The 13484-nt window shown below is 38.3% G+C and overlaps 1 protein-coding gene across 1 annotated transcript; it reads left to right on the plus strand.

Moving 5' to 3' along the window:
* On the plus strand, positions 3140–9968 carry LOC109709141 (formamidopyrimidine-DNA glycosylase-like). Its single transcript, XM_020231207.1, has 9 exons — positions 3140–4149; positions 4239–4296; positions 5211–5279; positions 5395–5520; positions 6135–6185; positions 7384–7461; positions 7574–7673; positions 8434–8468; positions 9894–9968. The coding sequence occupies exons 1-9, from the start codon at positions 4100–4102 to the stop codon at positions 9966–9968; spliced, it is 642 nt and encodes a 213-aa protein (XP_020086796.1). The 5' UTR covers positions 3140–4099.

A 13484-nucleotide genomic window follows, 5' to 3' on the forward strand; every position in this document is an offset into this window, starting at 1 on the left:
TTAAATCTATAAACATGGGACAGCTTCATTCCTTGGTACCGTATATACAAACCTGATCTAAGGTAAAACTCTCTCAACTTTTTCGTGATAGAGCAACTTTCCAAGATAGGTAGACGGGAAAGAGTTGTGTAAAGAAATCTGTTTCTGAGGCAAAAAAGGAGAAAAGCCTACCATTTATAAAGAGTCTTGTACCTCACACTTAGTTTGGGTACAAACTTAACTTTAACTCTATGACTACGTTCAAGAAGAGAAGACTTAGTCTATCTAAGTATAGACTTTCTCCAACTGTTATTCAAGAAAGTTTTAACTGATAAACAGGGAGACAATCTCCACAAGGTCTTTACAGACGTTAGCTCATTTATCGAGATGCTTGATTACCTAGCCTAGCTTAACGTTTTACCTTTCTAAACATGTTCAATATGGAAAGCAGTGGTGAAACACCTTTTAGCAATCTATACTTATACAATCTATGGACACTGAGCTAACCACTTCCACTTTATCATAGAGAGAGGTTTTTTCGTACAAAAAAAAATGGTGGCGTGTTTCTTTTATAAAACAACGCTTACTTGTTCTATAACTCCTTAACAGGTATGCATTTTAGTATTAATAACTATGCCCGGAAAAGGTGTATTTTTCCCTTAGAAAACAATGTTATCTTCGTCTTCACTACACCTAATAAGTTCTTAGCTTCAGCTAANCCTAATCCCCACACCCCCGCCCCCCCCTCTCTCTCTCTCTCTCTACTCACCTCTTCTGAACAGGGATATTAGAAGGGAAAAATTCATAGAGTCCCCTATAGGAGACTGAAATTTCATCAATAGCCCTCCAAAATTCTAAATATCATGAATGCCCTTCTAAATCTAACGGAATAAGGTGTAAATACCATTTCTACCCTTGCACTGCACTGCTCCTTAACTATATGATAGTTTTATAGATGCCCTTCTAGAATCTGTTAATTTCATCAATACCTTTCTAAAATTGATAATTTCACGAATACTCTCCAACATATTAAAAATTATCACAAATGCCCTCCACTAGTTAATATCCGTTAAAATCATCTGAAATAGAGTTAAATTTTTAAAATATCATTTTTACCCTTTATCTCTTATCAATAATAGAAACAATAAAAGGTATTTCAAGATAATTTTTGTAAATCTAAATTTGACTATTTAATATATAAATATTAAATTAATTTTTAAATGATATATAAAAATTGTATTTTATATATAGTATGTTTTTATATAATTTTGGTTTTGTTTTTGGCTTCGGGTTTTGCTTCAGATTCGATTTGGATATAGACCAAAATCATAACTAAATTTAAATACGATGAGAGTTCATTTTTTTGTACTTATAATTGAAACTATCCCACTCAGCATCAATTAAGCTGGTGCCCATTCAAAATTAAGTTCAGATAAAATTGTATACCTGTATCATTTCACATTCTTAATCAGTAATAGTAATTTGAAATAAATTATAGATTTTTATGTTTTTCCTATTTAATCAAAAATAAATCACATAACTATATCAATATGCATGCTTTTTTTATCGATTTTAAAAAAAAAGAGAGTTTTGTTCAAAAGCTTAAATATATTATATTTCAGTTTTTAATGCATTTAATGTAGATAAAATTATTGAGAATAATTTAAGCTTCCAAGATTAAAGAAAGATCGAAAAATCCTCAACATTTATTTTTATTTAATTTTTTATACATAGTTAAAATAAATGGAGCCACTAGATTTGGTGAAATCATAAAAACCTTGATAAAATTTTTATTTTTCATACACTAAAATTAGTTAATTTTGTAAAAAACTAAAAGTTAATGGGATGTTAACTAAAAAAATAAAAGTTGAGGGAGCCGTTTCAAAACGGCAAATAGTTGAGGGGTCTCCATACATTTTTATTGGAAAAGTCTAGATGGACTCCCGGTTGAAGGTGTACATCCTACACCTTTGGGATCCGACGGCTGATATTTAGGCACTACACATTTATTTTATTTTTTTTCAAAAGCATAATTTTTTCAGCCTTTAGATAAGTGGGTTGTAGGATGTACAACCCTAAGTGGGTTGTACCAGTAGCACCACTCATTTTTATTAAAGAGATAGTTGAGGGTAAATAGGTCATTTTAAAAGTTAACCCATCTTTAACCATTTAACAACTATGGTAAAGGTAATATAACTAACGGTAGGGATATTGGTGATACTTTTTTATATTTATAGGGGCATATATGATATTTTAAACTTTATAGGGGTATCCATGATATTTTAAACTTTGGGAGAGGTATCTATGAAATTGCCCCTATCTATTTGTATTTGATTTTAGAGTAGAGCTACTATGCTATCAGAAGCACATAGGATCTATTGCTTTTGACTTTTTGGTCCTTAGATTAGTCCCTTTAATCATTTCTAATCTTTGGATTAATACTATTATCCTGTGGGGACCGCTCAACCCTAGGGATACTACTCAACTCTAGGGGAGACCGCAATCATCCCAACCGTATAATTTTTGATCCAAGGGTCAAAAAGTCGGCAACATCAAATCCTCTGCACTTCCGATAGCACAGTAGCTCTACACTTGATGAGTAGAGCTACTATGCTATCGAAAATATAGAGGATCTAGTGCTTCCGACTTTTTGACCTTTAGATCAGCCCCTTTAATCATTTCTAACTTTTGATTAACACTTTTACCCTGCGGGGACCACTCAATCCTAGGAGTGCTGCTCAACCCTAGGGGACACTGCAATCATCCCAACCGGATAATTTTTTATCAAAGGGTCAAAAAGTCGGCAGCATTAAATCTTCTGTACTTCCGATAGCATAGTAGCTCTACACTTGATTTTAAATAATTTCTTCAAATACCTTAATTTTTTTTCTTGGAGTTTAGTAATGAGATTGGATTTTAGAAGAATATTTGGGTTATTACAGAGTAAAAGAGGTAATTAAGCAAAAGCTCCGATAATATATTAATGTAAAAATTTACCGAAATTTTCTGAACTATCGACCATTTTGAAACAGGCGCCCTAACCTTTCAAAATTTTAATTTTTTAATTTCTTTGATTTGAGTCGGTCAACGGCAACATGACTTTAGTTAATATATTTTATGCGATTCTCGTAACTATAAATTAATTATATTAAATAATTGACTTTAAATTTGAAATGAAAGTATCACTGATTAATTAAAATCAAACAAATTGAAAGATTGGATATGAGAATTTTTAAATTTTTGAAAGGTTGGGTAGCCGTTTCCAAATGATTCATAGTTTGGATATGTTCTACACATTTTTACCTAATATTAATTAAAAGCACCATTCTCTGTTCTCTTGTAGCTTAAACTTTTAGAGAGAAATGTTTATGTCACATTACTTTAACATGGTATTCGAGCAGAAAATCTTTAGTTTGAGAAAAATAGTTATTTTGCATTAAAAATACTGTTCTTCTAGAGCTTGAATTTTTGGAGAAAAATAATTGCTTAACATTAATTTAATATGGTATCAGAGCAGAATGCCTTAAGTTCGAATAATTCCATCGGGGCCTGCAATCTCATTTAAATCAATAATTTTGTGAAATTTTGCTGCTCTATGTACTTCTTTACTTGAAAAAAAGTATGGATTTTTGTTAATTGTTTGATAGCAAAAACTAATGAAACCACTGGTTCGAACGAAATATCTAATTCATCTGACTAAAATAGCTCAATAATGGAAGTTGAGGGAGTGACAATAAATAGAGTAAAGAGATAAGCTTCGGGGCGCAATGTCAAAATAGCCTATAGTTGAGGGGGTCTTCATGCAATTTTTTTGATTTGAAGTATTTTCCTAAATAGATTTGGCACTCATTAAAATTAAGAGTTTCGTAGGCTATGAGCTGTTAACTATAGTTCCATCAGGTCAATAGTGTTCAACATAGTTAGTTCGACAGAATCACTGTCAAATTTAATATGAATATGCTCAATTTAATTGATTGAAATGATTTAAATCGAAAAACATCAAAATTGATGAAGCGCCAATAATAAAAACCTGTACATTTTTACCCTTTTGTTGATCAATGGATACATACGCATTAAGCGAAATCCCACATTTTTCTCCTTTATTTCTGTATGTTTAGGGATGACCGGCGAAATGCACATTAAGGGTGTCCCAGTAACCAAGTACAAGAGGTGGTTCTTTTCTGTTCATTGATCAATCTTTTTATCTTATACTCTCCTTTTCTGGAGCTGTTCTCTGAAAATATGACAGTTGTTTGCAGGTCGGCAGTCAGCTCAACAGATGAATGGCCTTCTAAATACTCCAAAGTGTTTGTTCAAGTATGCTTTCTGTTTTATGTTCTTTGGCATATCTCAAGTGCAATAAGGCGTAGTGTGGGAGTGTAATCAATCATCAATACGTGCTCCGTACGCGAGCCCTTTGATGCTTTCATAGGTGAATTCTTCCTAGTGTCGACACTAACTATTTCACCATCACTTTTACACAACTCATTGTACAAGTCAAATTCCTCTACTTATGTCGGTGATTGGACTGGCAAAGGAAAACTGATTTTAGCCAAGCCATTCATCAATATGTTGACTTTGCTATGATGATTTGCATCGTCGTAAATAGACCTAGACAAAGTTCAACTCGATGAGTAACTCAGAGGAGAAATTGATTTTTGGTGAATTCGGGAAGGTGGAATGTCAGAGGAATTCAAATTATGTAACCCATAACGAAAAATTCCTTCATAACTACGGATGCATTTAAAACCTTGATTTGCCTCATAATCCTATTTCTCATGGAGACTTTCTTATAAGTACAAAAACTTGTAGATTTGGCCCTTACATATTACTAGTGATAGTTCTCATGTTTTGGGTGTAAAAACTTGTAATAAACCATGCAACCATATTATTATCGAATATTTATATTAAACAATACTTTCTTATGAAGGTGGGTTATACTAGTGTTTTTTTTTTTTTTTTTTTTTTTTTTTTTTTTTTTTTTTTTTTTTTTTTTTTTTTTTTTTTTTGCGTTTGTCATCTGTGTACACGAGAGTTCTTGCATGTTTTCAAAATTATAAATCTTCTATGTTTGGGTCTGTCAGTGCTAGAATATGTAGTTGGATTGCTTGCTAGGAAGCTGTTTAATTGAATGAACCAATGTGCTTACCTCACTCACTACTTCTGAGTTTGGCTGCATTTGATGTTTTTGACTTCTCATTTAACTTGTTCCCTTTTACCATCTTTTGCAGCTTGATGATGGTTTAGAATTTTCCTTTACTGATAAGAGACGTTTTGCAAAAGTCCGTTTCCTTGAAGATGTATCTACCTCGTGCGCTACATTCAACTTCCATCTAAAGCTTTCCTATTATTCCAACTAATTTTCTCATTGTCTTACTAATATATATATATATATATATATATATATATTTACAGCCAGAGTCTGTCCCTCCGATTTCTGAGCTTGGTCCAGATGCCCTGTTTGAGCCTATGCAAGTCAATGAATTTGTAGACTCTCTAAGCAAAAAGAAGATCGCTATAAAGGCTCTGCTACTTGATCAGGTTAGGTACATATTGTTAAAGAACTCTTCAAGTAGATGCTAAGCGTTTTGTGTAGTGATTGTTTTGGTACAAGTACATGTTTAATAATTTGATTTCTGTAGATATACAATAAAGGAGGCAGAACTAAAAGAGTTAAAAGAATGCGTTCTATGCAATGAAAAGCATCGAGAAACTGTTAATCGCAAATAGTGAATTTGATTCAGTGTTTTATCGAATGATTCTTTTAATTTAGGTTCATACAGATTATGAAGCAAAATAAATGGCACTTGTTATGAAGATCCACGATGATTGAAGATTCAGTCTCATCAGTTGTCGATACAATTGTTTGACTATATAATTGCAAAATTTCACTCTGGTTAGAGGAAACTAATTTGGTGAACTTCATTTTCTGGTTGAGGAATTTGACCAGACCAATGGGAGGCAAGTTATCACTATTTATCGTCGAATATTCCCAGTGATGTTACTTTCTAAATTGCTCGTATCTAGCAAAATATATCAGTTTGAAGATGTTCCTTACTCACCCAGGCCGGTAAAAGCACGACAGCATGTTGTTTTATCTACCCGAATATAACTTTCAAGTTTTTTTTTTTGTTTTAATTTACTTTGCTATGCAGAGTTACATATCAGGCATTGGTAACTGGCTCGCGGATGAGGTGCTTTATCAGGTTAGCTTCTCTTGCATGCTTCTTAATGTAACATTCTTTTAGTAGTTTAGCATTTTCTGAACTGAAGTACTCTTTCCTCCTCATTTGGCATGTGCAGATAGTTTTGAAAATCTTCTTGTTCCTGATGATGATATGCCATATAAAATTTGTTTTGTTGTCTTTCAATATCTCATTACTTCCATAGAGTTCTACTTACTTTATTCCCTTTCAGAAAGATCAGTAGAATGGGCACACCACAATGAAGGGATTTTTGCATTATATGCTCGAATATAAATATTTGTGTGTATGCCCCTCAAAAGAATACATTTGCATTAAGAATTTAAGTATCCATCAACACAGGTAGTGCTAGGGATGTCAACGGGTCGGATTCGGGGCGGATTTTCCAAAACCCGAACCCGAACCCGAACCCGACTCCAAACCCGAAACCCGAACCCGACGGATTTTAAAAATCCATATCCAAACCCGAACCCGACAAAAAATTCGAAACCCAAACCCGAACCCGAAAATCCTAGCCTGAAACAATTATTTCTCTTTTCAATATTTCAAAATATATTACATTAAATTTAAATTTTTAAAATACAAATTCAAATATAATATCAAAATTTTATATACATATTATATATAATATAAAATAAATTTGGGTTTGCATCGGATTCGGGTTCAGGTTGGGTTCGGCCAAAATCTATATTCGAATCCATATCCGTCGGGTTTTTATTTTTGATGTCCATATCTGAAACCATATCCGTTTAGCATCAGGTAAATCCGCTCTGTTCGGGTGCAACTTCGGATAAAATTTCGGATATCTGTACCCATTGACATCCCTAGGTAGTAGGTAGTGCCCACTGTGCCATACCGTGTCGACAAAATATTGACACGATACGACGGTGCCATCAGATAAAAATAATAAACAATTATAATATATTAGTATCAAAGAAAATAAATATTTTCGTATCATAATGTGTCAGCACACAGGAACACAAATCCTTGATTTGCATGATGACCTCACAAGAAAAAGAAATTCTTTACCTATGTGCCCCTCTATAATTATTGTCTGAACAGTTGTTTACTTTCTTAGAAGTAAACCCTGAAGTATAGACTTCAAGTGACAAAATAACCCTCATTTGCATAAATACCCCTACAAAGACCCTGGTTCTAAAACAAGTATGAGATCGAGCCTTTTATCATCACTTTTATCTAGGCGAGAATTCATCCCCTGCAACTTGCTGCAAGCCTGTCAAAGGAGAGCTGTGAAGCGCTGCATCGATCCATCAAAGAGGTATTGGTCTCATTCATTACTCGACAGTCTCTTAGTATTTGGGAAACCACCATATAAGTGGATTTAACAGTCTATGATTTTCGAGGCAAGATGATGTAAGAGATATTTGTAGGTCATTGAATATGCTGTTGAAGTTGATGCTGACTCCAGCCGTTTTCCAGCTGAATGGTTGTTTCACTTCCGCTGGGGAAAGAAGCCTGGAAAAGTGAATGGTAAGGTTCTCTTTCATACACCATTGTATACATGTTGAAGCAATAGATCTGATGCACGGCATCGCACATAGTAGATTCATTGTGGCCATTTCTGTTCAATGTGTTCAAACCTGTTGAAGTTTCCTCCTGCATCTGTTTAAGATACGTATAGGTCAGGTTCAACTGCTTCAATTACTAACCGTAGTGTGCTATGATGCATTCAAGATAACTTATGCCATCGGTTCTTGGAGCCTCAAATATAGATATATATCGCTGAAAAATATATTTAAATTTAAGAATTCTTATGTAGTTATTTTATCTTCTTTCATTTTTGGAGTTTTAAAAGGAGTTGCAAACATAATTAAATGGTAGTAAATTTTTAGAATAATTTGAATAATTAATAGTATCAACTTAGAATAACTTAACGTAAGTTACCCGGACCTAACGAAAAGGTATCCCAGCTGTGTTCAGAAAATACCAAATCGGTGACGGATGGGTAATTTGATATGTAAAATTGCCACTTTAACCATAAAGAATTCATACAGTTTAGGTGCTTTATCTGTCGTTCGTATCTCGTTGCCTTGGTTAATGGGTTCCAATATTTCTGGAACTATATTGAATCCTTCAATCTCATATAGATTGTTCATAGTTCCTGTAATTTTCTCGCCAACATGTATCAACTGATGAATAGTTCAGGAAACATCCACCCAACCCTTTAATTGATGAGATATTCACGAGTTTCATTATGAGACTGTTTAATTATAATTCTCATTGCTTGCAGGGAAGAAAATCGAATTTATTACAGCAGGTGGCAGGGTAAGTCATGCCACATAGGGACTTTTTTTACAAAATAACTCTTTAAAATTTTATAANATGCATGCTCGATCGAATAGTGGACGGGGACGAGAACCGGGAAACTACTGGTGAAGTTAGACGACCAGCCGCTTTTCCGATATTTACTCACGCCCCGGATATATATATGTAGTAACGACCGACCAGCTGCATCAAAATCGAGGTGTATGTGGGAATCGGCATTCAAAGCCCTTCCCTTTGCGGGCCAGTCCTGGAGCTGGGCCTTACGTGATAGGGGATGAAACCAAAAAAACCTGTACCCTATTCCCGAGAGATTGACGTCGGGTAGAGGAGTCGATACGATACATCTATGCGGAGTTGAACCGACCTTACCGGGCGTGGTTTTTCTGAGATCTCCCTTCCAAGCACTCGACCCTTGCTATGTCGGTAAATGGATTGGGGGGCTAATGCACCCTTAGAGGTTTGGGAACGACCCAGACCTATTGATTGCCCCTCATGCCTCGGGAGCATGCACAGGAATCCCGGACATTGAAGGGGAGGGGGATGTCCGTAATGAACTACTTATACTGATTCCCTAATCACTTACTTTTTAAGAATAAGTAAGGATAAGACAAATAAAAGAAAGACTTGAAATACCAAAAAGAAAAAATTCATACAACCATTAAAAAAAGGTAACAAATAGCACTTGTACGTCCCAGCAGCATGGCAATGCGGAGGTGCCCTAGAGAGAGAGGGTTCTAAGACACCCGGGGAAATGGTCGATTTCCCACCTTCCTTTTTTCTCGGGCATATCGAGAAGTTGGTCTAGTACAAGAATGAGAAAGCCACAAGAGCAGGGAACAGTCAGACACTGCGCGTAAGAAAATTTTTCTTTTTCATAAAAAATAGAATAATGAGACAATATAGAATGTGGTTCTGGTTGAGGAAAGGGTCAACGCAAGGATCTTACTTCGAAGCAATCTCTGGAGTTTGCCCTTATCCGAACGGGTCTTGCAATAAAGACGGATTTCATATTGAGCTCCAAATATACGCTATTGGGATGGAATGGCTCAATCGACGTTCTCCCCCCCTAAGAACCGCACGTGCGAGTTCCCCCGCATACGGCTCAAGTGGCGAAGGCCCTTTCCTTCGCGCTTGGTAAGCGCTTCGCTGTAGCCAAGCTTACTGCTAGCCTATCGGCTAGAGCCAAGCTTCGACCGCGACTGCTCGTCGCTTCTGGCCGCCTTATTCCGTCACCCGAGATCCAAGTCAGCACCGGCAAAGATCTCTTTCTTCCTCGCGGCCGGGCCGGCTTGGAAGCAAGCTACCTGTCGCCTATCTCACCCGGCACTTTGAAGGGTGAGCCTTCGCTTTTTGGATCGTCTTCTGCCCAATGCGGTACCCTCCCGTTTTTTGGTTCCCATCCCATTGGGTTTACCTTGTTCACAGGTTGACCCCATGGCAGCAAGAAAAGGCGATCTTGTGCTATACTCCGGTGATCTCTTGCCTACCGAGGCACGCTAACTCCCATCGTGTCCCAGATCACATTCCGTGAATCGAAAGGGGAAGCCCACTCATCCATCAGCTCCTCTCGTAGATGCGGTGCGGTTTGACGAAGCGTCTAAGCACAGTTCACTCGCGTTGATCAATTAAGAGTTTTGCCGCCACTCCTTAAGGTTACATGTTGTATAATACACTGATTGCATAGTTTCCCACGCTTCATACCTCCTCTCCTCTTCTTAAGGTAAAGGGCTAGGCATGGTGGGGTAGGAGCATCCAGTCGGCAAGATTTTAGGCCTGACCAAAAAGTCTTATGTCCTCCGAGTCGCACGGCGTTTTAACCGAAAGAACTTCTTGCGCAATTCATGCCTTTCCGTTTTTATGACCAGAAATTGTTTCTTGATTTCCATTTCAAATTGTTCTCTGGACTTTTTATCAATATGAGGTGATCGTAACACAGTATATAAGACTCGTGATTCAGGCAATCCAATCTTCCGTGTGTAAGGCGTAAGCCCCCAAAAATGATAGTTTGATAAAAATGGGTTATCAAAAGATCGAATCACTATGCCTATCTTGGTGGTCGTGACTTTTGGTGGTCTTGATTTTCTCCTCTTCCTGTTCTATTGATCAGAGGGCAGTGCCACGCCGGTGACGAATTCGGGTTAAGTTAAGGCTCCCCTCCCTTTTTCGTAACAACAAAAATCAGAAGTAGGACCAAACCTCGAAGAAGAAGCCTGAGCACAGGACGAAGTGTTTTTCGTTGTATGACGAAGAAGAAGAAAGGATGGGACAAGGGTACCGCAAGCAAGCATGCAATGCTCCTCTGCTAACCTGATGAAAGAGCCATCGGTGACAACAAAAATGAGAGAAAGTGACCCAAGAATGAAAAAGAATTTGATCTTATTAAGCCGAAGATCAACTGGGCAGATCTCTATGTTATGTTCCAAGACCGCCTCCGCCGCCCTTGGACCAATCATTCACCAAGGCCGCATCCCTGCGGATGCCAGGTTCTTTTGAGCGAGGAGATGGAAATCGATCTGGAGGACAAGTGGTGGTTACAGCTTGAAGAGAGGACCACTCACTCAGTCCTTCTGAAAAAGGAGAAGAAGCCAATTCACTTCCCGGGAAGAGTTGCACGAAGAGGGTTCGCCCTCTGCCATTAAAGAAGGGGAGATAGAAGAGATTATATCATCAATACAGTCCTCTCTTCCCTCAAACTGTCGGGGTGGATATAATATTCCCCACGCCTGACTATTTTGGGGTGCATTTCAAACCCCTGTAGGAAAACAACAACTTTGTTCAGTTCAGTAAAGTTGACCGTCTTCCATGCGTAGCTGTGCCCGGCCGATGCCTTCCATTATTGCTGCATTTAAGCGCTGGGGAATCAGTCTCGTCATTCCAGCGTTTTTGGATGTGAATCATCCCCGCCATGAGCGAGATTTTTGTGCCTTTATTCGTCTTTGTCTAGTTAACCCTCCTATTGATTTTTTCATTCGAGTAAACCGGCCGAGTAACGAATTTCTTATATACGTATTTATCATCATCTTTCCAGAAAAGATAGCCAAACAATAAAGACTGATGAGCGCCTGCCCGAGTGCTCAAAATCTTTTGGGCTGCTTGCTTGGTTGAGTGATCGCCAGTGGCAGCCCTCTTCCTAAAGAGTCCTATCCTTAGGGCAGGTCTACTGCTCGAAAAAACGACCATCCTCTCCTTCGTCCTCTTTACACTTAGTTGTTTGGGACTAGCTGCCTAACGTTGCCTGTCCGGAGGAATAAGAACCGCTGCTGCTGGGCCTCATGCTATTCCCAACCGTCGTGGAGTTCCAAAAAAGGCATACGCCCTTGATACTGAAGATAGATAGGAGCTCCCCTCCCCTCGAAAGGCAAAGGTCCTAGCGTTAGCGCATATTTGACACATACATATTTGACACATATGTTAATTCCCTAAATATGAGCCAGATCAAGAGCCCTCAGTATCAGAGAGAGATGGGGAGAAAGTCTTTGTCATTGGTTCAAAGGCTGTGCCTTCTGAACATTTCTTTTTCGTTGCCTAAGCACTTACACACCTCGGAGGCTTTCCTGTTCCAGGTTTAGATCCATCCTATAGTCGCGGAACTCATTGAAGATCCAAATCAAGTGAATATACAATCTATAGCCACCACGGGATACACATCTACGGGCAGGCCCTATCTATATACCAAAAATGATCGAATCTTCGGGCTGTTCCGATTCCACCAGCAACGGTTCTATATCCAGTGGTGGTTAGAGCTTCTCTCCAATAGTGGTGTCCCGTTATAGGCGCGAGATAAGGGTACGTACTAGGAGCCTGCTTTGACCTTTCGATCCATTAGAAGAACGAGCCAAAGCTTTTATAAATGGAGAGGTTCTGGTACCTCTTTCATATATAGCTAAAGCAATGGGAGCAGCACTGACTCAAATAACTGGAGCGAAGGTTGCAGCGGTAGGGACAGAGATAGCGGCAGTGGCATAGAGAGTCACGGAAGTTGAAAGTACATAAGTTGTTGCAGCAGTCTCAGATCCAGTTGCTAAGATAGCAGCATCTTTCTCACTCCCGCCCAGGGAGGAAGTATCATACTGAGAATGCCCACGAAAAAATGGCTTTCTTATTCCCACCGGGGGCTGGCTTAGACGAGATGATCTCCTCTATCTTCTTATCTTCGGCTGCGATGTCTGCATTAACTTTCTCGAGCCTCTCTGGCGAATCATCGGCTAAGGTCTCCTCCCCCTCTCGAAGCACGCAGTCTCCGCGTCTCAGCATAACGAGCGGCTGGCATTATCTGAATTATGCCCATCTGACGGGTCACGCGGTCCCCCGGATGCCGCTCCACCACATTCAAACAGATCATGGGCGCCTAAGTCCCAAATAGAGGCCGGGACTCCATATAGATGGGATCTGACGCCTGAATGAGACGTAAAGCGTCATCAGGCATCGGAGATTGAAGATCAATCAGATCCGCTTTTGCCATTTCGTAGACGAGTTTTGCCAAAGCCATGTTCATGATTTCCATTTCAGTTTAGTTTTAGGGAGGTGTTGAGAATATTCAAACTCAACCCTTATTCTTTTTTTATGTTTAGCTTTAGAGAATAGGGGGGCTCGTCATTTGTGTATATATAGGGTCTCCGACACCTCAAAATGTAAATCATTCGGGATTTCAGAGCCATCTCAACTTTGACATGGTATCAGAGCGGGTTTTTCTATCCGACATTTTTTTTTTGGACCTGACGTATGCGGAAGTGCCTCGCCGGATCTTCAAAAAAAAAGGGAACCGTGTCGACGTTCTCTTTCCCGACTTTCCATTTATGAGGTTTCCTTTGATTTGAGGGTATCGTGCATCTCATTCCTGTGTGGGATTCTTTTGATCGCGGGTCTCGCCCTCAAGCTGGCATCGGTAGAGATCGTGGCCTTTCCTTGATTGCTATAATCTTCGAGTTGTTTGATTCTTCTTTTTATTTTTCCTTCTGAATTTCCATTTTTTTTTTCTAGTATTTACTAGCCAATTTTATCTTTTCTTTTTTTTTT

The sequence above is a fragment of the Ananas comosus genome, linkage group 4 (assembly GCF_001540865.1).
Source record: "Ananas comosus cultivar F153 linkage group 4, ASM154086v1, whole genome shotgun sequence".
Classification (NCBI taxonomy): Eukaryota; Viridiplantae; Streptophyta; class Magnoliopsida; order Poales; family Bromeliaceae; genus Ananas; species Ananas comosus.